Source organism: Lampetra planeri, chromosome 24 (genome assembly GCF_965212315.1).
Source record: "Lampetra planeri chromosome 24, kcLamPlan1.2.h2, whole genome shotgun sequence".
In the NCBI taxonomy this organism is placed as follows: domain Eukaryota; kingdom Metazoa; phylum Chordata; class Hyperoartia; order Petromyzontiformes; family Petromyzontidae; genus Lampetra; species Lampetra planeri.
This window is the reverse complement of record NC_136130.1, coordinates 5,705,366-5,730,830: the sequence shown is the minus strand read 5'-3', so window position 1 is coordinate 5,730,830 and position 25,465 is coordinate 5,705,366. Positions and strand designations below refer to the sequence as shown.

At 47.2% G+C, this 25,465-nt stretch overlaps 1 protein-coding gene across 4 annotated transcripts in view; it reads left to right on the top strand.

Moving 5' to 3' along the window:
- Positions 1-25,465, top strand: part of LOC144726674 (3',5'-cyclic-AMP phosphodiesterase 4C-like) — a 182,857-nt gene that overhangs the window by 11,638 nt on the left and 145,754 nt on the right. Inside the window, exon 1 of one of the 4 annotated variants that reach the window (XM_078605455.1) lies at positions 15,270-15,424. The exons of 2 other annotated variants lie outside the window; for them this stretch is intronic. In XM_078605455.1, coding sequence (XP_078461581.1) covers positions 15,369-15,424 — 56 coding nt within the window. In that variant the 5' untranslated portion in view covers positions 15,270-15,368. Of the gene's footprint in view, positions 1-15,269; positions 15,425-15,953; positions 16,324-25,465 lie in introns of those variants that run through there. One more of the 4 variants, XM_078605456.1, reaches the window with a different exon arrangement.

Here is a 25,465-nt window from a genome sequence, read left to right as displayed (position 1 = left end):
GAATGATCCCGGCTCACAGAGGTGAGCAGCAAAAATCTGCTTTCAAAAGCAAAAACATTCTTCCATGAATAACCGAGAGCTGTAACTGATGTCTTTACTGACAGTCGCTTGTAAAAGTGGTTCACTCATGACAGGGCAAAGCCTCCTCGTTCCGCATCCCATCCAAATTCAGTTCACACGCACACGTAAAACAACACACCCACACACACTTAGGCAAATACCCACCTCTGCCTTTTCAGCATTATAGGCCGTCAATGCAAGTACTGCAAGCGAGCCCCTTGCTAAAGTCGACAAGGAACACGAGCGGATGTCATCCTTCTCAGCACGACAGCTCACATTTGTCTTCCCAATGCTGATGATTGCAAACCCCACCTAGTGCCACTCATTTCCGGCTGAGTCCACCCAGAAGAGGTTCCGATACTGCTTGCCGATTCTTTTTGACCCGTTGCGCAGGGCGCTGACCACTGCCCCACTGATCTCCACCTATACATATTGTACCAAAAGTTTCCCGTATAGCTGTCAACAAACTGTGGGGGAAAGTGCAGTTAGCGAGCACCTATTAATGACGGCAGAGCATTTGAAGCATTTGTATCCCCACTACTGATGTTTTTTTTAATACTTCACCAGCTATGTATTTATGGCTGAGGTGACCTAGAGGAGGCCCAACACCAGTCCAGATATCACTCGCCACTGACATTGGCCCGTGGCCCGTAATCGAACGCATGTTTGGCCGGCTTCGTGGAAGAACGGTGCGCTAACCGTTGCACCACCGCTCCCCCACTGGATCGCGTGACGCACGCACGCGCGCGCACCACCCGTAGCCGCTTGCTCACTCGCACTCGCTCGCACATGTCCACCACGAATGATCCCGTCTCGCCCAGCCGTTCCCCTGAGCAATAGACTCACTGCGGTCGGTGGGGAGAGAAAATAATAAATATACATCCGCCTGTGCTTTGTCATCATTTACTTGAACGGGCAAAAGAGGAAGCGTGTTTAAATCTCATGGAGTCAGCCTGTACCTCCCCCCCCCTCTCTCAAGGGAGCGGGGGTGGTGGCGATGAGGGCATTAATTCACGCAGCAACCTTCCAACTCCCCCTGGAGTGTCTCTCCACAGCACGGGTGTGGCGGTGGTGATGGTTGCTTATGTGTGCGCGTGCAGTTAGGACATTAGCTTGGCCTCCACAAGCCTAGCGATCTCCTCCCCCCTCCACCCCGCTTTCATTCCTTTATTTTACTTGGATCACGCATCCCCTGCGTTGCTGTTTCTGTAAAAAAAAATAAAAAAAATAGTTGTCGCTGGACACACGCGCAGAGACTCCAACAGGACAGGCGGCCAAACGAAACGAATTAAAACTGAACCTCTCAGTGCTAACGCGCCCATTACTCGCCGTTGTCGTGTTTGGCACGTGGCACTAAGCCACGTGTTCCACGTATGGATAGAGGGATCATGAATTATCAGAGCTCAGAATGGGTGGACTTGCCTCGTCTTAACTTTGACTGGGCTGAACAGATTACGCTTTTTTGAAACATTTAAACGCGAGTTTCCTTTTATTTTAATCCAATAAGTGGATTGTTTTGGTGACTTTTGCTCATGGGACCTCTTGCCCCATGCCCCCCCTCCCCAGCTGCCTACCAACTTGAAGCTTGAAACTGTGACTCTGACCTGGCAGAAACACCAAGGCAATCCCCCTGGTGAGCATTGGCGATGTCACTGCTTATGGGTGAACAATAAAACGTTCTATGCAAAGTCAGTCGAGTCAAGCACAAAGTTTACCCTGCAATCGTTGTTGCTGTTTGCAGAGCCGTGGGGTTTAAATTGCAGGGGAACGCTGTCGGAGGACTGTTTCCTTGCGTTCTACTCTCGAAACTGTTGCTCCAATATTTTTCTCCCCAAGCCCAAAGGCTCATTTCACTGCTGATTCAGCATCATTGCCCACGTGATGTTAGTAATAAATAAACCACTCGTTTTTTTTCTCTCTCTCTCCCCGTGTGATGCTGAAAGGGTTGGTAATTTTAGCATGGCAAGGTGGTCAAACGCTGACGTAAAAACGATATTTGGTGCACGGATGACATGAAGCCGTAAACTTTACGCACGCGACCGTCCGGGTGACTCTGCGGTTTGAACCCGTGACTCGCAAGCAGAAGGTTCAAAGTTCAACCCCCGACCTGAGTCAACTCGGATTCGTTGTTTCTCCCCGGATCGACGAAAGCGCCGTGCCAACTTCACGGGAAGTCAGCGGCGGTTGTTGCGATGAGTGTTGCTAGCTCCTGGCACGGGAACGTGGAATTCATCGCAGTTGGCTCAAGATCGTCAACGTTGATCTCGCATGGATGGGGTTCAACTCGCCTTAGCCTTTGTTCATGGACTTTTTTCCAATTTAAAACCTCAGCCAATTGCATGCATATTATTGTCATTTTCCCTTAACCTTTGTTATGCATATATGTAATGGCTTGCGGGCTGGAGCGGTGGTGATAATGTCATGAAGCCAGCACTGCATTGCCACTTGTGAATGTGTGTTGCAAATCGACACGCTAGTTTACGTGCGTCATACGAGCGTCGTTATCAGCTGTGGGCTGTGTGACCAGACAGTGGTCCCTTTGTTATTTTACACATTGGCATTAAACAAAATATACGCTATGTTTTGTTTATCGGCACGGGGCCAAATGGATCGTTCGGATCTCTTAACTCGCTCTTCCCACGAGGCCCGTTCCGTAACAAAGTGTTTCATTGCGCGACCAGGACATTGGAGTGGTACAAGGCAGGGATGCATAGCCAACGATATGCCGGTTGCATATATACACATGGCAAAAGGTTAATACACCTGCAGTTTTAATCGGGGGTGGCTGCCGGGCTTGAACTGAATAATTAATAGTTGTCGATGCGTCTATTCATCCAGGTGAAGCCTCACTGAATCTCGGTAACCCTTTTGAGGAGGGTCCTGCATCGTGATGTGAGGCCAATTCAATTCGCAAAAGTTGGGCATGCAAATAAAAAAACTGGAGTACACACCCAAAGAAAATATACGCATGCAAGGGGATAACGCCCAAAGTTACAAAGTTACAATGTGGACAATGAGGCTGACACACAGTGACCTACTCTTCAAATGACATCAAGGGATGCTTAGCGTCCACAGTAAAGCAGACTATCTTATGATCCACAGTATTTACCAGGGCAGCCGACTCGAGTCAAACTGCGAATCTCGGTAACAAGTGACGAATGCGCAACCACTTACCCAAAGCCCATCATATTATAACTCACGAGTGAAGTCCACGTCTCCAGAGCTTTTGTTATGGCTCCATTCCTGCTTCCAATATCTTTTGCCGCCTATATTTCGTTGCATTTTAAATCCCTCTCCATTGAGCGGTGCATGTGTTTGCGAGTTAACGTACTACACAATGCACCGTAAACGATAACCGTACTTCGCCAGTGGGCTAACGGGTGGTGCGTTAGTTCACATGTTGCCCGATAAACTCGACAAGCTGGGTTCGTTTATTTGAGAGTCAAAGATGAACCATTCCGGGCCTCCTCATCCCTCTCCCCCCCCGCCCCCCTTACCAACCCACAATGTGGTGAAGTCTGGTCGAATCAATCCCTATTACAAGATGGCGTGAGGAGGCCTTCATCCAACTGTGGATTCACAAAGGGCTGTGCGTTATTTTATTGTCAATATAAGGAGAAAATGTCACAGAAAGTTTGCATTAGTGGCATTCAGATTCACGTGAAGTGTCAGTGTTGCTATGACATTCTTGGTCCGCATGTGGTTCATCAACGTCCCCAGCCTCCTTTTATTCCAAAAGTATATATATATTTTTTTTAAATCTATTTTTCTTTCGCAATGGGGCATTTGTATAAAAAGTACAATCTCACGAAATCTACAGCTAAAAACAGCAGCGGGCATTTCTGTCGTCATACTCTAGTGTTTGTGAGCGACGTCTTTAAGTGGCTGTGGTGCAAGTAAATAAATGTGCATTGTTTCATCAAATAGATTCCAATGCTCACGGTACTTGCAGTGAATCAGGCAAATAAGAATCGATTATTATTCCCTGTGTGTTGTACGTTAGTAACCTGCTCCCGTAAATGTATTCCTCGTTGTCTGTCAGTGTGATTCCAAGCGTACATTCATCTATCTATTTGTGCTTCTTTGCATACTTTGGAGTTTTTGTCCGATATTTTTCGGTGTGGCTGTGCCAATGCACCATGTGTGTCATAGCTGGTAATATTCGCTGCATTTTTTTTCTGCTTGCGGCCACGTCGCTACATTACTCATCATTGTCAAGCTCAGCTTTCTAAAAAAGCACTCCAACTTGCTCTCAGCTGCCTCTTTATTTAATAATTTTGAATAAAGAAAAAAAGCAAATGGGGCATGAGCAGGACACATTGCGAAAGAGAATGACGGCCAATGGTTGAGGCTTTTGTGCAGAGTGGCAGCCAAGGAACGGAACTGGTCCAAGAGGACTTCTACTGCAGAGATGGAGTGATAGATCACAGCTGATACGCAGGAGCTAGATGGATTGTTACATCAGCTAGATGGATTTGATGGCCTGGAGAGGCCTTCATCTATGAACTGATAGATCACAGCTGATGATAATAATGATGATGTTGATGATGACTTGGGGTCCTAGTTTTGCTGTTTTAAAATTTAGTTTACAACTTTCACGAATGTGCTGAAATAGCCACCTCCGAGTCAAAATGTGAATTTATGTACGTTGCTTGCATCTTTAGTCTCATTGGCTATGTCTTGTTTTGGTTGTAAGTAATGGCTCGTGAAGGAAATTATATTTTCCCATAAGCCATTACAGCATGTGTGTTTTAAGTTCTTGCGTTTAATTGTAAGCTGGGCGGCTTAATCCAAAAGCTCTACTTTTTTCTCTCTCCCACCCCCAGTGTCGGCTTGCTGAGCCTCAACTTCCTAGAAAAACCACGCCGAGTAAACGGCGCACGGCTGCCCCACGTCACGGCACTGACCTATGATTGTTTCAGTGTTTGGACGGCAGCATTGCATTCGACGATCAACCACGGCAAAGCCATTAACCCAGACAACGATTGGGCGCGTGGGAAGATGTTTTCGGCTTCATTTTAGTTTTGCCAAGGCGCCGTTTGACACCGTGCTGCCTGTCGAGACTTGCCCGACTCGGGGCAATTGACGCGTCACCCCGTCGGCCTGCGATGCGCCCGTGTTTTAAGGTTTTCTTGCAAAACCTCAACGCCTGTTAATGCTGTTTACGCACACGCATGCTTTCACGTGCCGTGCCCTTGAGGCTTTTGAAAGGACCACTTGAATACAGGTCAGGCACCCACTCCAAAAAAATTGCTTTTGAAATGATCCCTTGCCACGTTACTGGAAAAAATACAATTTTAAGTCCCTCGGCACATGATTTTTCTCTGCCAGAGAGCGCACTCCACGTGGACATTTGTATCCCAATGAGAATTAAATACCCATGAGCAAAAGTGTGACTTGTTTGCTTGCCAATGAATTAAGGCGATATGAAGGATTTCATTACTCACTACTTGCATGCTGAGGGTTATTGAAATTAATTCAAAGCCACTTAGTACTCAGGGTTCGTCCCGGTATTTCATTTTTTCCATATTAGTGTACACGTGCATCCCGTGTTTTTGTCAATTTACTGCTGGACAGCCTCCGCACGCGATGTGAGCTGTGGGGGTTATTTGACGATACTTAACCACAATAATCGGTGGGGGTTGGCGGAGGCAGTGAGCATATATGTGTGAGCATAGAAGTACAGTACAACGATGGATTTTCTGCATTGTCCTCTGCTGTCCATAACGCAGCCTCGTGGGATATAGCCAATAACACCTGTCATGCATGGCGCAATATTTGTTTCCTAAACCAAGGGTATGTTGACGTATTCCTTTATCCATTCATAGTATCAAAATTTTGCTGATAAATAATATAATTGACCAAAAAGCAAGAGTATATTTTTATTATTGTTATTATTATTATTTCAATGTAGACGATATTTATTCCACAAAGAAATGAAAGCCATGTGTCAAGCCACTGATGGATAAAGGCATGTTGTGTTAGCATTGGGGGGATGTTTGACCGTACTTCACCATGCTGGTCAATGCAGGTTGATAAAGGGAAGGGGCCGAGGGGGGGGGCAGGGGGTGGGTGGGGATCAGTTCTGAAAATTATTTATCATTATCATGTCTTTGTTAGCCATAGATTGCCATCAAACTCAGGTCACCATGTTCTTAGCGCCAGGCGTGAATCATTACACAACCGGCTCCATCCTCCCCGAGGAATGTGTAGTTCTGCAAAATATTTAATGGGAAAAAAACATTGGCAGAATATCCACGTCTCCACTTCACGTGGATGATATGGAGACCGTATGTCCAGTGAAAATAAATGTTGTCCGGCTACTCTGATAATAAAATACAAAGCCATCGAAAGACATTAGCAATGAGCACAATGCAAAATAATGGCTTAAATTGTGCACATCTTCAAGATAACGTAATGTAACTCTATCGTGAAGAATTCACGGTACAGAAGGCCAGACAGAGTTCTTGTGTTTTGGAATGGCAGACGTGTCAAATGATGATGACAAATAGGGTTGAAGAAATGTTTACCTTAACCGCCGTTTTAGAAGCCGTGTATGGTGGCATTGATTTTGGGATATCTTTAGGAACATCTGGTTCAGTGGACAAACGGATGCTTAGAAAGAACATGCATTTTAATACCATTGACACTGCATTCGGCTGGTTTGAACTTTTATTACCATTATGCATGTCAGCATGACCGACTTATCTTACACAAATCTGGTCAATGCGGACGTCAAAACATCAAACTGTTCCATGCTGGAGGTAGCATTGTGGGTCTAATTTCCCTGGTCTTATGGTAGGAACTAGGGAGAGTTGCGGTGCAGTGGTTAGCACACCATTTTCTGAACCTGTTTACCGCAAGCTTTATTTCCGTCCATGGACAACACCGGCGGATTTCACCCAGCAGTTGATTAACAAGGGTTTCTAAATAATATGAATGAATGAACTTTCATGACAGGGATACATATCTTGACTGGCCAACTCGGATACATTTTTCACCACGTTCTTATCAACGTACTGACCCAGAGGTATAGTGGGCTTAGTGGACATTTCCTTAATATTACCAAAAACATCAGTTAAATAACGTTTCATTCTAGGCTTAAAATGATTAAAAAAAATTCTACATTTTAGGTTTTCAGTCACATAACCAAGCACTGGGCTGAAAAAGGCCACAAAGCAATACAAGATTCCAGGTACAAGTGGGTCATTTATATGACTCCCTGGGCCGAAATATAGATTGGTGCCACCTATGGTAGCAAAACTTTCATGGTACAATACCGATGTATTTACTTGTCTAACACGAGTTAATTTCTTGATTACCCCACTCGTTTCAAATGGTCGTCACATAATTCGCTATTATTGGCCACACCAATAAGAATTTAGAACCCGCGATAGTTATTCCCACCTCCGCGAAAGACCTCGCCTGGGCCCATGGACGAGATGGAGAATAAGCATAGGGGAGCTGGAGAGCAAAGCAATGGAGTGGGGACAAGGAGGGAGCAAGATTGATAAGGCGAGAGCAGAGAGGGAAAAGAACGGGGTGAACGGTTTATCGAGACTTTTCACTTGAGAGACTGTGCTGGAGCGAAAGGTGATTCACCTGCCCGGCGTCACGGTGGCGAGATGTTAACTACCTCGCCTGCTATACAGGAGGCTGTTGTGTCGACTCTGACCCTGATGCCTGCTGTATATTTAGAATTGGCGTGTTCTCTCTCTCTCCGGGTCCTCCGGTGTGTCGTTCCACATTTAGAAACATTCGCTTGGAGCATTTGGCTGCTATAAATTTCCACACGATGAGCCACTTTGTTAAGCTATCATTTGCGGCCAGGTCGCTTCTGAAAAAGAGCTACATAGCTCAGTGGGGCCTTTCCTTGTAAAATAAAATGTGTTTAGCGTGGCCGTCTGGGAGTCTGGCTTTTCCGCAAGTCAACGCCGTATTGTGCAATGACACTACAATGCTCCAATGAAGGAAACGATACTCAAATATGCGCTGCCAACAGCTTTGCACCACAGCAGAGGGCAGTGTGATACAACGAGTGAATGAGAGCCATGTGCGCGACGATTACGGGATAAATAACACAGCAGGTTAAGGCAAACAAAAATACTTTAATGCACTTGCAAGCTGCCCATTTTCCAATACATTCAACATGTGTCCGAGTGCCTTACTTTCAAAGCCCAGTATTTTGTCACAGCATGTACATTACATTCAGTTAATATTGAACAGTGGCCTGGGTGGACCTATGGTGCCCGTTGATTGCTCAATGCGCAATAAACACAGCAACCAAAGTTTGATTGCCCCCATCTACCGGCTAACGCCAGTGGCGAGTGATAACTGAACCGAATGGCCAGCGTGGTGAAGTATGGTCAAAAAACCCCACGTGACCAACATGGCTGTCAGCCACAAAGGCTTTCATCCAGCAGTGGAATTGCCAAGACTGCAAATTGTTAAGCTGTTATTTTTACATCATGGGCACAGGACATCAAAAGAAGATGTTACTTTTAACGCGATCCATCTTGCTTTTTATTTACTGGTAAAAATAATAATAATGGCGTCTTGTGAACATTGTTAATGTAGCTGCATGCCTGTTGAGTTTGTTTAAAAAAAGAACTGTCGACCGTGATAAATGTTTTAAAAACAAGCCAGAAAGTTTTACTCAGAGGGGGGAAGAAAAAAAAACCTGGGTTGGATAAATCAACACGACTTTTACTCTGGGGATCTTATTTTGAATGCGTTTTGGAGTAAATACATTTGAAAGATCCACGCCACAGATTTTCGGTGGAGTTACACCACGATAACACTTGGATTGGCGACCGCTGCGAATTGAACGGACTACGTATGGCCGTGGGGAGGCCCTCATCCAGCAGTGGATTGGCAAAAGGGCTGCACGTGGAGTTGGCCAAGCATCTCAATATAGGAGCACATTGTTCGGCCAATTGTGGGTGCCAGTTCTGGTTGCCTCTTTCCGCTTGTCTGTGGTTTCCCACGCCTCTCCGTGAAAAACTGCGTGTGTAAAATATTCTACGGCGTTTTTAGATTTTGACGCCATGCAGCATTCTGAGACGATATAAAATACAATTAAGGTCCACTACGAACACTGTGATGATCAAATAAGCCAAATGACCTATTTCATGAATAAGCCACTTTTTTTCACTCTACACTGTTACAGTAACTTAAAAATCATGGCCAATGTGTAACTGTGAAGGTGATTTTGCAACTTTTACTTTGATGTTGGCTTATTTGGAGGAACTGCTTCTGAGGTTTTGCTATTAAGCGAAAAATATTAAGTCAACAATTCATTTTAAAGATAAACATCCGTCACCAGAAGGTCAATGGCTCGCACGAGTTGTGACATCACCTTTTTAACATTTGTATTCATATGTTTGCTTAATATTTAGATTCCATCATCATCAGCCATGATCTCTCCACTGCTGAATGAAAGCCTCCCCAAGTCGTCTCTTGTCTCTCGCATTGTTGTGGGGAAACAATACATCCAACCCCTGCACATCAATCGATTTCATCCCTCCAACTTCGTGGTGAACGTCATCTCAAAAAACATTCCCTCCTTATATAAACAAGTATATAAACATTGGACGTAACGATGCGAAAGAAGTTCAACGTACATACATACCGACAATTGATACGATAATGCACTCAGAGAGTTAGACGAAGGTAACTTTAGCATTCATAGGATTCAATGTGAATCCCCAAGGCGCACAAAGCCAGACTAGGACACCTTTCCCGATTCTTAAGTTTTAATGTTAATGTCTGCGCGAGAGTGACATCGCTATGGGGGAGAGAGAAAAAAAACGCACAAAGTCATTATTCTTGTTATTATTGTTATTATATTCCAGCAGCTATTTTGGAAAGTCATAGGTTACCATCAATCTTACGACACACAGGAATTAATGCCGTTAAGGCTTCAACTCAACCCAATTCGGTGGTCTTCGTAAACACAATGAAGTTCTGAAGGTCAATTGTGCGTATTCCTTTGACTCACTGCACTGATGTTGCATATTCTGGGTAGGGTCGATGGGCGCTCAAATGCCTCTGAGAGTGTTCTTAAGGCAACTCCCCACAAAGTTCTTTGAAGTTGTTAATCGGGCAGCGGGAGTGAGCAGTTTGATCACATCATCAAGTTTTACTTGTGGGTGTAGCGCTACGCTCGAAGGCATTCCTAGGTAAACTATTAAGCAATGTTTTGCCCTATGTTTTAAGCTTTCCCTGTGTTTGTGTGACACAATACATTTCCAGCCTCATTTCGGGAGAAAAAAAATCTCTTTCCATGCCGCGTGTTTATTTTTCTGAAACATGACACGAACCTCCCTCCTCTAGATGAACGCAGGAACAGATTTTTTTTGTGCGACAAAACCCTTTGGAAGAAGTGTCAATCGGTCGTCATCAATCAGTCAGTCTTTATTTATTCATACGACACACTTCATGTGAGTAATACCATTTGCAGAGTGCTTGACTAGAAGTAACATGGTGCGTGAATGCCCAAATAAAATTTGAGTCAAAATGCCACGGTCATTTCTTGCTCAGATGAGCCACGAGGCGGTGCTACTTTCTCGTTTACAGTCCTGAGCCGGTGATGGAAATTGCACCTTCCTATGGCAAGGGCGAGTCTCCCCAGCAGACAAACTCTGCTGATTTTCTCGCACAAAAACGGCACTCGTTTTTATCGACCGCGGAGGGATGATGGGCTATTTAAAATAACACGAACCGAACATCTTCTTGGTTCTTTCGGTAAAGACGCTGTCTTTCCGACAGACCTGTTCTTCACCTGAGGACGGCTGCTTGCTTTGTGGCCGAAACGTCGTGAGAATTGTATTTTATTATGTTTTATTTTATTATTTCCCTTCTACGTGACTTTACCGAAAGAACCAAGAAGATGAATCCCTGCAGTCACGAAAGCTTTAAATTGAAACGAACCGAACAGTTTAAAGAGGCAAAGCAACAACAAAGTGCGCCGTCTCAGCTGCTTATCAAACCAGCAGCATCAAAATCGATTTGAAATAAATAAATAAATCCGCAAACAAACCGAAGCAACCATCCAACAAGCAAACAATGGGCTTACTTAAAACTTTCGTGACTGCAGGCATTCATATTCTATGGTTCTTTCGGTAAAGTCACGTAGATAGAAAAGAAAATAATACAAATATATTTTTAATATGATTGTTATTTTTTCTATCTACGTGACTTTACCGAAAGAACCATAGAATAGAAATGGGCTTACTGGCGAAATAAATGCTTCCAACAGGCGCCCTCAACTCTCAGCCTCTTAGCCCCAAGCCCGGCCCGAGCGGAAGTTTGTCCTTGGCATACCGCAGTTGAGTGGGGCTCTCGTTCATTTCCTGACTCGGATGCCTGCAGTTTCTCTAGAGCATAGATCTCTCGCTCCACCAGTCCCCAGCGCGCAAACAACAGCGGCTTGTGTTACCCCACGCACGCACGCACGCGCGCACACGCACGCACGCGCACGCACGCGCACGCACGCGCACGCACGCACGCGCCAGCTCGCGGAATGCGCGCACGGCGGTCATCACGCATGGCTCTGCGAGTCACTCGTAGCGACGACGACGATGATGACGACGACGATGACGACGACGACCATGATGATGACGACGACCATGATGATGACGACGACGATGATGATGATGACGACGACAATGATGACAACGATGATGATGACGACGACGATGATGATGATGATGACGACGACGATGATGACGACGACGAAGATGATGACGACGACGAAGATGATGACGACGACGACCATGATGATGATGACGAAGACGAGCGTTCCCGGTGTTCCCGGCGCCTGTGGCCGTCAGCCGCAGAACCCCTCGTGACCCCTCCGTCCATTCCCCTCCTGAAAGTCGCGCACACGCTCGACACGAGCTCGGGGTGGAAGGATGGCTCCTCTCGTCCATACTTCACCGCGCTGGGCGGCGTGGGTGCTGCACGCGAGATGAGCGGATTCGATTCGTTCGTTCACCGTGCGCCCTTTGTTCGAGGGGGTGTCGCTGTGGCCCTGGTGCAGCGGTTAGCGCAGCGTACTCTGAACCCGGCGAGACGAGTTTCTCCAATCGTTGTTAATATCAGTGGTGAGTGATATCTGGACCAGTCCTGCGCCCCCCACCCCCACATAGGGAAGTATGGAAAAACAACCACCGTCACCAACGCAGGAGGCCTTCATGGAGCAGTGTATTGACAGAGGGCTGTATGCGAATGTTTATTTAAAAAAAAAACACGCGCATATGCACGTTTATTTTTATGCAAATCGATTCAACTTTTCCTACGTGAAATGGAGTTCAGCCTGGGATTCCGAATACCTTGGCGTCACTAGAGCTGAACATGTGGGGGAAGTCACAAAGACTGGTTAATGGCTGTGTGAACAGGTTGGTAAATAGAATGGACCCTCAAGGAGACCTTAAGGAGGTTTCTTAACTGAGAATGAATGTTTCATTCGGATAGGAGGGGTAAACGTTAGATTTGTAAGCGTGAAATGGAGACGCTTGTGCAGACCTCAAAGGGCCTTGCAAGCCACATGCCAGAGAAAGAGAGATACTTTCGGTCTGAGTATGCAGAGGTGTAGCTGTTGTAAAGGTGTGTGCTGTGGCAGAGCTATTGAGTGTGCAGGTGGTACAACTGAACTGAGGCCCCCACAGGCCAGAGGTGTCCAGGTGCCAGGAAGAAAGGCGGGGAGGGGAAAAGGGTGGACAGGGGGGCCCCATTCCATGACTTGCACCAAGGCAGCATGCCAAACGCGTTACACCACTCAAATGGGACACACCTGGGTGGGAGAGACTGTGATGAAAGAGCTTCTAAACTAAACCATTAAACATGCATACTCCAAATATACAGGCTTCAAGGTTGGGATCGAACCCACGACCTCCTGCATACCAGGCGAGGGAGTTAACATCTCGCCACATTGGCGGCCCCAATAGACTGGCACCCGCCACAGTAATGTTGAACTGTCCAGCACTGGCTTCTGGGCCGTAAGCAGGAGGTGACCACCACCGCCTCATTGCGCATTTGAGCAGCAGGAAATCGCCGATTTTTTATGTTTGTGGGAGAGTTATGGAGGTTAGGAGGGCAGGGGAGGAAGCAATGGGAGGTCGATGCAAGGCTAGCGGGTGGAGCGGTTGGAAGGGCAGAGAGAGTTTAATAGAACAGCATGGAGGGGGTGGGGATGGGGCCTTGCGGGGCTGTGACCTGTCCCACGGAGCGCCTTTCCCCGAGCGCTCGCTCATGGCTTATTTAATGTTGGTCTCCAAGGCTACGATGTGAACTAATTTAGGAACTTCCTGACGTCAAAGGAAAATGGGACGGGGCGCATGGAGAGTGAGTGGAGGGAACAAGGGCACCATCTCATTACCATCTAATTATATCTCTCTGCCACTCCAAAAAGGAGGTACAATTGTGGCATTGTGCGCGCGTGCGTGTCTGTGGCGTGAGCGTGCTCATTAATGGAAATCAATAAGTGCTCGCTAACAGCACTCACACCGACAGTTATACTGGTAGGAACCTCCTGGTTACACCAGCCCACAGGGGATTATTGTGTCCGTCCGTCGTGCAAGGAGGGGCTGGGTGGGGAGGGAGGGGCTGGGTGGGGAGGGTGGGGAGGGGAGGGTGAGGAGGGGCTGGGTGGGGAGGGTGGGAAGGGGCTGGGTGGGGAGGGTGGTGCTGGGTGGGGGGTGGGAGGGGTGGGGCTGGGTGGGGAGGGGCTGGTCATCCCGTGGTGCCCTTATAAAACTCAACGTTTAACCTACTCACGCCGGCTTGTGCCCGCCCACACAGTCGGGCATATTTACGGAATACACCACGCCGCCGTTGACCCTGCCCATTGACCAAGTAACCCAACGTTCCTACCAGCTCCCTCCGCAGGAATGTGTTACGAACACTCTGTGTGTGTGCGTGTGTGTAGCCGCCACCGTTATAACATGAATTACATAATGTTCATGTATTGAGTGTGTGAAAAAAAAATGCCCAACGGAGTGTGAGGGGCAAACTACGAAGGGCGTGATGTTGGAGGTGCGCCCACTATAGTTGTAAACAAACACACACTTGTGAGTGAGGCACTCGTATCTTTGATAATTACGATCTACGTGGGTTTTTTTTCTGCTGACACATTTACAGTATGCAAATACAGATGTCTTTATTTATATTTACGGATGAACAGTAGTTGGGTGGTGAGGTCAGGGGGGTTAGGGGAGGGATAAAAACAACCCTCGATATCTTTGTCAAAAAATCGACAAGCCGTGAAAAGATTTTGACGCAGGTAATAATTGGATGATGGCACGTATCATTTGCGCGGGGTGTAATTATCAACGGGCAATGCTGCAGTTGTACGCAGAAGTACTGTTTGTGCTCTAGGCACTAGCGTTCTTCTGGTGAGTAATTAACCACCCAGAAATAAGTGCCATCATTAAATCGTCGTGAAAATGCCGGGTTTTAAATAAAAAAGAAACAACGCTGCCGCCGTCATTCCGTGGCACCGGGGGTGGCAGAGACACATCGTTCTTGCCCAGCAGTTTGCTCGGCGGAAAAAAACCGTGGACCAAACTAAATTGGGCCTGAGTTTTTTTTTTGGGGGGGGTGCGAGGAGGAGGAGAAGGGGGGAAGCCGCGTTTCACCGTCTGCTGGCAACGCTCAAAGGGTGCCATTGTTCTTCCAGCCGACCGCCCTCTTGCAACTCCTACACGCAGCAAAGCAACAACCGTAAAACATTGGCGAAGAAGAAGCGCCCTCGAGGCTCGGCTCGTTTAAACAACAAAAAAACTTACGACAATGACGCGGAGCGAATCGTGCACATTTCGTCCGCGCGCTTTCATTTCAAAGTAGCGTTTATACCATCCCCCCCACCACCCTTCTGAGTTCGAAGCCGTCCGTGCCAGATGCCCATTTCCCCGAGTTCTTATCTGATTTATGAATGCGGCCAACGAGGCGTTTTTTGCTGTTGGTGGTGGGAATTTTTTTTTCCCTCTTTCTTTTGCGGGCAAGTTTTTTTTTTTGAAACCCAACTTTTACGAACGCAGCAAGCAATTCGTTTTTTTTTCCTTAACATTCTCGTACTAACCAGCCGGTCGGTCAGTCGGTCGGACGACGATGCTTCTCAACGCTCGGGGGGGTGGAGGGGGGTGGAGGGGGGTGTGTGGGGGAGGGCAGTGAAGATTTATGAATGAAGTTTGCCCGCGACTCTTAGAGGCGCGCACGCGGGCGGCGCGGGGGTGAAGACGCAGCTTTAGCGCGCCACGGGGAATGCCTCGCGCGCCGCGGAACCCCGCAGGTTGCGCGCTCTGACAATGGATAATTTCTCGGCCATCCAGTTCATCAGGCGAAAGCTGCAGCGCAAACGCAAGTAAGTGGCACCGGCCGTGTCTTCGTCGTCGGGTTTTTTGTTTGTTCGGTTTGAGTTTTAATCGCTCACTCGGTACGGCGGTGGCGCTTCCATCGGAACCAAACAAACAAGGCACATCGAGCGTGGGGTTTTTTTGTGTGTGTTGTCGCTGCTCTCAGGAGGTGTACAGCTACTCTGTAAAAAAACGTGAGTTCGTTGAACGGGTGCGGTGAGTGGGCATTCAACAACTCTGTGTGTGTGTGGGAGGCGGCATAGCCACGACCACAACCGATGTCAAACAAACTTTGTAAACAAACGTGAAACGCTAAGCACGGCGAGCAACGGAAACTATCCGCTCAAGTCTGTAGTACATCCTGCACGGGCTCCCTCGCCGCCAGCGTGTCTGATCAACTTAAACACTAGATATTTAATTTTTTATTTTAACAGGTAAGGCTCGCTGAAGCTACGTAGCTATATTTCTTTTCAGAAGCGACCTGGGTACAAAGGATAACTCGGCGAGGTGGCTCATCGTGTGGAAATGTAGTGCAGACGACTACCACTCTGAACGTGTGTCGATTCTAAATGTGGAGGGAAAACCCGGAGAACCCGGAGAAAAATCCACACGGCCACGGGGAGAACGTGGAAACTCCAAATATACAGCAGCAGGCGTCAGGGTCGAGCTCGAACCCACGACCTCCTGCACACCAGGCGAGGGATTTAACATCTCGACACCCAACGCTTCAACAAATGTGACACCAGTAATACCCCGGTTTACGTCGAGGATGCGTTTGTGAGAGGTGCGACGACGAATATCGAAACGACGTCAAATCCAAAGCGATGTACAGGGTCGTGGGTGAAGGAGCTGAAGGCTGACAGGCGACGGATACGAGAGAGGGCGGACCAACGATGCTGCCGGCGACGTAAGTGTGGGTTACGGCGACGTAAGTGTGGGTTACGGCGACGTAAGTGTGGGTTACGGCGACGCAAGTGTGGGTTACGGCGACGCAAGTGTGGGTTACGGCGACGCAAGTGTGGGTTACGGCGACGCAAGTGTGGGTTACGGCGACGTAAGTGTGGGTTACGGCGACGTAAGTGTGGGTTACGGCGACGCAAGTGTGGGTTACGGCGACGCAAGTGTGGGTTACGGCGACGCAAGTGTGGGTTACGGCGACGCAAGTGTGGGTTACGGCGACGCAAGTGTGGGTTACGGCGACGTAAGTGTGGGTTACGGCGACGTAAGTGTGGGTTACGGCGACGTAAGTGTGGGTTACGGCGACGTAAGTGTGGGTTACGGCGACGCAAATCGGGTCTTTGTGTTTATCAAGTGATGACGTATTTGCGAAATGACGTAAAGGGGGAGGTGGGGATACATACACATGGGGATACATACACATGGGGATACATACACATGGGGATACATGCATATGGGGATACATGCACATGGGGATGCATGCACATGGGGATACATACACATGGGGATACATACACATGGGGATACATGCACATGGGGATATATACACATGGGGATACATGCACATGGGGATACATACACATGGGGATGCATACACATGGGGATGCATACACATGGGGATATATACACATGGGGATACATGCACATGGGGATACATGCACATGGGGATACATGCACATGGGGATACATACACATGGGGATGCATACACATGGGGATACATACACATGGGGATACATACACATGGGGATACATACACATGGGGATACATACACATGGGGATGCATACACATGGGGATACATACACATGGGGATACATACACATGGGGATACATACACATGGGGATACATACACATGGGGATACATACACATGGGTATTACATTACAGCCACCTGTAAATGCTGCAACAGACAGTCTGTGTATCAAATGACTCGCAGATGAGAATTCAGAAAGGAGGCCTGAACCTTCAACAGCTTCGACCCCTCGCTGCCCCCCCCCCAATCCACCCGGCGTTAGGGGGAGCTGAGTATGAATTTGCTTGGTGCAGCGGTGATGGAGAGGAGGGAGAGTTGAAGGGGCCAGTGAGGTGTGATGCTTCACGTACGCAACTGTAGTTAGGGTCGAGTGTTTGCACTTTGTAACGCCACGTACAGCCATCGCCACGGCCTCTGGGACGTGAGCCTATTCCGAGGCGATGATCCGAAAGCAACAACAAAAAACTTCCAAAGGGATGTTGCTTTGATTTGCGAAATCCTCTGTGTGGCCGACTAATGCCTCTCGGTTTCCCAGCCTTGCCGGGGTAGGGTTCTTTGTGCAAGGGCCATGAGTTTGATGTCAGTTGTGTGACAGCTGCACTCTCGTCTGGCTTTGTCTGCCACGGGTCTTTAATCAGCCTACCCTCACCATCCTCCTCCATCGCTATGACGTTCAACAAACATGTGCGGAGTGGTTGGATTTTCAGTGGCAATTAAAAAAAGTTACGTTTTAAAAAAATGAGTGATGTATAAAAGTATGACTAACATATAGGCATTGTATAATAATAGGGTTTTTCCCTTTTTTTCTGGCAACAAAACTGTAACCTTTTTTTACGAGGATTCATGTCTGCATTAACCACAATACTTGCAGTCAAAATGCAAACAAAAAACACACTCTTTTTTTTATTTCCATTTTCACTGCAAGTATTGTGGTTAATGCAGACATGAATCCTTGTAAAAAAAGGTTTCAGTTTTGTTGCCAGAAAAAAGGGGAAAAAACATATTACTGTATTATATTTTGGTACTGGCAAATTAGGTCTAATGATACAGGCATTGTGTTAATCTACTGCTGGCTGGTAGGGCTTGCCCACCATCCCAGACTGTAGCTGCCCATGGTGGTTGTTTGACCATACTTCACCACACTGGTCAGTGAGGATTGGTAAAGGGAGAGGCGGGAGGGCCGGTTCACAAATAACTCACCACTGATCTTTGCTGTGACTGGGAATTGAACTCTAGTTTCTTAGCGCAGTGCCCTTTCAACCGCGTGACCACAGACCCCCACGATACTCTGAACAGTACAGTATTCACATGTCAGATATCTGCAGCCATTAGCTCGTTTGGACGAGTGCGTAGGTTACAGAAAAACGTCGACTGCTCCGTGTAGACAACTTGTGCACACTGGTCTACAGCAGTAAAGAGTTCCGTGTTTACGTGCATCTGTCTAAAGTGTGCGCGCGTGTAGATCTCAGCTGGGTACAACTCTGAATAATTGCATTGCAATGATTCGTGCGAATGAAGATGATGGATGTTTTCCCGAAATCTTCTTTATTACAAACAATTTACAAAGGGGAAAAAAAGTGACAGTGTTTTAGTGTGAATTAACGAATGAAAAAAAATGTATTTTCCACATCTCTTAACGATTGTGCGAATGTGTTCGTGGACCTCTCTGCCTGTCCGTTCTTCTGCTTTCACGAGAGTTCTGATTGGGGCTGTGTGGTCGACGAGAAATGCCCGTGCGCGTACCGAGGTCAAACGTTACCAGTCGAGAGATGCGTCCCACCGACGTCTCCACGATTCGCGTGCCAAATTTTCACGGCACCGACTTCCGTGGATGCTATTTATAATTCCCAGAATAAAGTGAACCGGAGCAAGAGTCATACGCTACTGTGCTGTAATAATAACAACAATGTTCACCAAGCCCACCCCCTCCACCCTTCGTCAATCTACTGCTGGATGTAGACCTCCCCCGTGTTTTTTGGTCGCGGGAGTTTTCTGAGTGGCCGCTGTGGGTTGGTGAAGGGGTAGGAGAGGTGTGGGGTGGGTGAAGGAGGGAGTTGAGGGCACCTGAAACCATTACAGATATCACTCACCGCAGATGTTATCCACGGCCGTGAATCGAACTCCGGGCCCCCAAGTTCATGGTGCAAAACGCTCGCCGGTGAACCATCGCTCCACTCCCATATATGGTTCTATTACCTCGACGAAACGAAAAAAGCTTGTCATTGTATTACTGCGCCATTGTTCGTTATTTTATTCTTGGGTTGCGTTGTTGTTTTTGCCTTTTGCCGTCAACATTTTCCAGGATGCCCATTCGGGACGCGGCGTTGGCAGCGTGACAGGGCCGGGTTTCGTGGGACGGCGCCCACCCCTTGACGGCCCGCTTAGCCGTGGCGGCAGGCCGTCAAGTCCCTTGACGGGAGACTGAAGCTGCTAGCCGGTGGGACAAGTATGGACGTTCACATACCGCGATTGGAGTGGTCGCTAGGGGCTTGCTGTCTGGACGCGGTCCATCCCGCGCGACGTTGCGCAGAAAGCCGAGGGCGTTCCGCCACATCGTTGACGACGAAGCCGTGCCTCTCGCGCTCTGAAGCGCAGGGACTTCGGAGCAAGGGTTGGTGAACCTCGAAGGGATGCAGCCATCGTGTGTGTGTGACGCTACGCTTTAGGTACAATTGCGCCTTGCTACCACAACACGCAGCTCCGAGTAGCACGGTTGGTTACGTACGGTGCGAAAGAAGTTCAGCAAACATACATGCCTGCTGTAAATTACGAGACCTCCTTTGCCAGTAGCAAGATATAGCAATAGGTTTTTACCCTCTTATCTGGCAACAAAACTGACACCGTTATACAAGGGATCACGTTTGCATTAACCACAACACTTGCGGTCAAAATGCAAACAAAAAAACTTGTTTTTTTAAACAAATCAATCCACTCCTGGGTAAATGCCACCCCGCACAATGACAATTATGGGTCTTGTTTGGCCATGCTTCGCCACGCTGGTGAGTGTGGGCTAATGAAAGGGGAGGTGCCCAGGATTGGTTCAGATATCACTAAATACTGATGTTAGCCGTGATTGGGAATCAAACTCAGGTCTCCGGCTTCATATCCCCATACGCTACGCGCTACACTACTGAGTAGTGTAGTGTGATTGGCGTGGACCCTGGTAACAGGGTGATGTGCGGGCTGTCTCTGTCCAATTTCCCATGGTGCAATTGCCCCTCCAACGCAATTGATAATTACATCACTGAGATAATCTGTGCAGGGGACAGCACAGCAGGTAGATTTCCAACATTATTTACACGTTATCCCATCGTGTGCTTCGATTTTCCTCTTTGAATCTCTGAGTTATTTTCTCAGAGATGTATGCCACTTCTTATGAAATTTCGATTAGAGCTAGCTTGAATGAAGAATTCTGTAATTCCTAGCAGATTGTTAAATTAGTTGTTTTTCTTCATCTTAGTTGGACACAAGTCCTGTTGAATAATTGCATTACGCTTCATATTATGCATACACAGCCCTCTGTCGACCCACTGCCGGATGCATTGGTTCAGATGACTGATCCATCCAGCAGTAGACTTCTTTGATCATACTTCACCGTGCTGGTCGGTGCGGGTAACCGATGTTATCCGTGGCATGGTTCGTAGTCCAATACATTTGCATCTATTCTTGTTTCGCTCACTCTCATCGGTTCTCCAGTCTCTGTACGAACCCATTGTGGATCACAGGTCGGCACACAAGCGTTTAGTATATGTCACGGCTTCCTTCGCGTAAATATTACCCTGTTGCCATGGACACGTGTAAAATTCGCTTAGTTTACTCTGCAGGCAATTAGAATCGCGCGTGAAACGGAATCGTCGGCGAACGTTGTGCAGCGTCCTTCTCGATAGCGCTGCCTTTCATCAGCATGACGTGGGAAGAAAAGAAACGTGTGTTTAAGTGAAGCTGTAAACAATTTTTATTTTACCAGGCAAGGACCCGCTGAGCTTTATCGCTCTATTTCAGAAGCGACCTGGCTCTCACAAATGTTAGCTCAGCAAAGTGGCTTATCGCGTGGACATTTTCAGCGAAGAGCACGTTTCTAAACGTGGAAGGGAAAAATCCACCCCCACCACGGGGGTCGAGACATATGCAATCTTCAAATACGCAGGCATCCGTGCAAGCACAGAGCACGACATTAACATAGCCCAGAAGAATAACACGCATTCAATATGTAACTAATTATCACAGCAACTAATGTGTTTGCGGCATCCACAAGTAACGTTACTGCGTGTGCATGAGAATGGGTTCGACGTTTTTTGTTTGTATCAACAAATGATTCAAATTGTGACTTTTAAACGAGAGGAGAAGCATCACTCTGTTGTAGCGCAATGGGGGGGGTGGGATGGTTGAGTGGCAGAATTACTTCAGAAAGAATTCCTTTCATCATCATCATCATCCATGATCTATCCACTGCTGGATGACGAATTTCCTAAGTTGTCGTCATCTCTCACAGTCTTTCATCGGAGTGTATGACCTGCGTGCGTATGTATGTTGAACTTCTTTCGTACCGTACGTAGCCAACCATGCTAATCGGAGGTGCGTTTGTGCCTTCCGATGAGTGGAGGTTCATTGCATATGTGAAAACGATCAAAGAGAATGTTTAAAGATACCAAAAAAATGCGGACTTTATAACTTGTAAATCCAGTGGATAAGTCACTTGAAAAGTTCCATCGTGCCCTATAAACGTGTGAACAGGCCCATCTACAAGCTTCATATTAACTTACCACGAAATACACCATTGAGAACAATCACCGTTCTACCGTTGTCAAGGTCGCTGCCATACTACAACGATGTATATTGTACGGTTTGAGATGCACCAAAAAGCGTGTCGTCACATTCTTGCTAAATGTTGCCTTATCGCGATGATCTTTTCTCGTAAATTTCTCGTAAATATTTGATTTCCCGACAACATCATGTCGAAAATAACAAACTCAACAATTAAATCTGGACGTAAACAGCTATTACCCCTTCAATTAATGCTCTGTGTAAATGTTTTCCGGAGCAATTGACTGCACGGTAAGTAGCATGACATCATCATCGTTGTAGTTTGCAGCATTATATCAGTGTAACTTGCAGCATGTGCCTTATAGTGTGTAAAGTTACAATGGGTTATGGCAGGCTTACGTTGAGTGAATTGCACCTGAAGAAGAACTTCTAACCGATCCGTGAGCCACACTGCAAAGTGCCACAAAGCACAACATCAATACAACAAAAATGCGAAATACATATCACAAAGTTCCGAGACACTGCTACGGCGAGATCCATCACAGAGCGAGATTTAACACCGCATCTGTCCGTGACTAGATACGTGAAGCAACCTTACAGATTTGAAGTTTTCGTGACTGCAAGGATCCATACTTTTTGGTTCTTTCAGGAAAGTCACGTAGGTGAAAAAAGAAAAATAAGAACTACATTTTTTTTTTCACCTACGTGACTTTACCGAAAGAACCAAAGAGTACGTGAAGCAACCATGAACACGATGCACTGTGCACATTGTAGCGGCACGTGATTTGGAAGGAAATACGCCGATGGTGAATTAGCCACCGGTTATTTCCCTTCGAGAGTGTAGTTTGTGACATTTTCATTCCAACCAACATAAAGCAGAGAATGCTATCCGTCCATAATAGAGGTGTTTTTGTGGTTAGATCACGTAAATGTAAACGTGTCGTTAAACCCGCCACCACCCGACATAACTAATTAGTAAGGTTTGTCACGTAAACAGAACATGCCAATTCGATACTAATTGGCTGCGGGTTAAACGACACATTTACATTTTACACGATCTAAGCCCAAAAACCTCTATTCTGGATAATATTGGACGAGAAAGCCCGCGTGACGAAATGTTATCCACGTAGCTCACTTAGCTTGCGTAACCAATAATTAGAATAATAAATGACGACCCTTTGTCAATCCACCCCTTTGGTGAAGGTCTCGGCCACGCCGCGTCAGTCACGTGGGTTGTTTGACCAGATACTTCGTCAGTCAGTGCGAGTCGGTGAAGGAGGGACGCGTTTAATGAGATCGCCCCTCTTGCCACCGATGTTTCGCCGTCCGCGGCAGGGAATCGAACTCCGGGCCGCCGGGTTCGGAGTGCAGCGTGCCTAACGGGGGGTCACGTGGTTGGCGTGTGGAGACTCGAGCGAATGCATCAGCACGGCGAGATATTCCCCTCCTTCGTTCGCCACTCGCTCAACATGTCCACGGGGAAGAGCGTAGCCACTGCATTGTTTTCTGAGCATGAATTGAAAGTTCAGAAGTCTTTGTCAATTTTTGCGTGTTTTGTGAGCACAATCCTGGCCGTTTTTGGACAACAATTTGGCCAGCTACCATAGGTGGGACAAAGTCATTGTTATGCAAGTCCAAGTCGAGTCGCAAGTCATCAAATTCATGACTCGAGTCTGACTCGAGTCCAAGTCACATGACTCGAGTCCACATCTCATAGGTGGGACAAAGTCATTGTTATGCAAGTCCAAGTCGAGTCGCAAGTCATCAAATTCATGACTCGAGTCTGACTCGAGTCCAAGTCACATGACTCGAGTCCACACCTCTGCCAGCTACTACCAGACATTGAAACATGTTTATACATTAGTAGCTTGATATAAGCAACACCCCTTTGGGAGTAAGGCCACGCGAGATTATATCCAATGTCGTGTGCTTACGTCAGATATTGCCCTTTGCCTTCCCCCCCCCCTGCCAGTGTAACGTAAGGATGTGATGAGTATACCATAACTGCGGTTATATAAGTTGTGCTTAGAGCCAGCATCTACTGCATTCTCTTCCATTCTGTCTACGCATCTACGTTGGCTATTGACGTCGCTCGGGCTAAGCGAACCAAGCAAATGCATAGGGCCCCAAGCAGCCCAAGGTTTCCTGGAAAAAGTATGGGTGCATTAAATATCATCTCGAATTCAAACCCTGATATACTCAACAAGCATATTAATACAAGCAAGAAAATGTATATTTATTGTACCTGTCTTGTCTGTCTCTCTTCTCTTGTCTTAATGATGTGCCTCTTGGTCTAACATCACACTCTCATTTCACTACATCTCTGTCCTCATCTATATCCCTCTGCTGTCATCACACTACATCCTTATCTCTTGTCTACATCTCTGTCTGTCATCTCACAAGAGAGTTAATGAATTGGACCGGGCGGAACGCCAGAAAGAACCCCAATAAGGCCGGCACCACCACTTCACGTGGCTCTGGGCTCCGAGCGAAAAATGGGCCCTTTCACGAAATCTGTCGGCGTTAATGTGTTACCACTCGGTAGCTCGGGGTGCCTTTGTTCCCAGTGATGGAGCAATAATGAATTGGCCGTAACCTAAAATAAAAAAAACCTCCGACTCTTTTTTTTCCATCTCCCATTCGTTGGGGAGAGCGCTCCTGGGACCGTGAAACACGCCCCACACAAAGAGACACTATTCATTTGCCTCCAGCCTCTCCGCATAGGCGCTTAACTCGGAGAGTCCTGACTCGGCGAATCGGCCTGTTAATTTCCATTGAATTTGTTCGCTCACGCTCGTACGAATCGCAAACGTGGACAGCGGTGCAGAACATGGGACGGAAGCAGAAGAGGGCTTCGCGGAAGCGTGTCGAGGGTCGCAAGCTTGGAATTCCGCTGAGAGACTGAAAGGAGAAGGCACGGATCGGAGGACGTTTACCGTCTTTTAGAGGAATGACGGTGGGCGTTCTCAGAGAGACGTGCTTGGTTTGTCTCCAGCCCCTTTGCACGTGTGCTGACTCAGAGCCCCAGCACGGCAAATGAGTTTGCCCGTTGCATTCATTTATTCAATCATTTTCTGCACAGCTCTTAACAATAGTGTGGGGTTTTTGCGTGATTCTATATTGGCGACAAGAATGATATCCTTTCAAAACAATAAAATACCACAATAAAAAAGTTGATTTATTGCACAAACGTTTAAAAATCAATTGCACCATCATCAGCCTTGATCTATCTGCTTTTGGGTGGAGGCCATCGCTCCCGATCATGTGATGCGACAAACCATTTAGCTCCTACGCCCGAGCTGATTTCATTGCTCCATCTCTGCAGCCGAGGTCATCTTCAGTGTGTGTTCCCTCCTTCATTTTCCACTTGGTCGCTAATTAACTTCACTGTCTGTCGTGCCCAAGTGCACTCACTTTTCTTCACGGTCATTGCGATGTCTTTAACCTGCCTATGTCCTCGAGTGCACGTGCTTCTCTGTCGGTCTCCTGAGGGTAAATTCCAAGCGTGCAATACCCCATGCTGCTTTGCACACTCGCTCAGCTTTTGCCCTGTTTTCTTTGCAAAGAGCCCTTT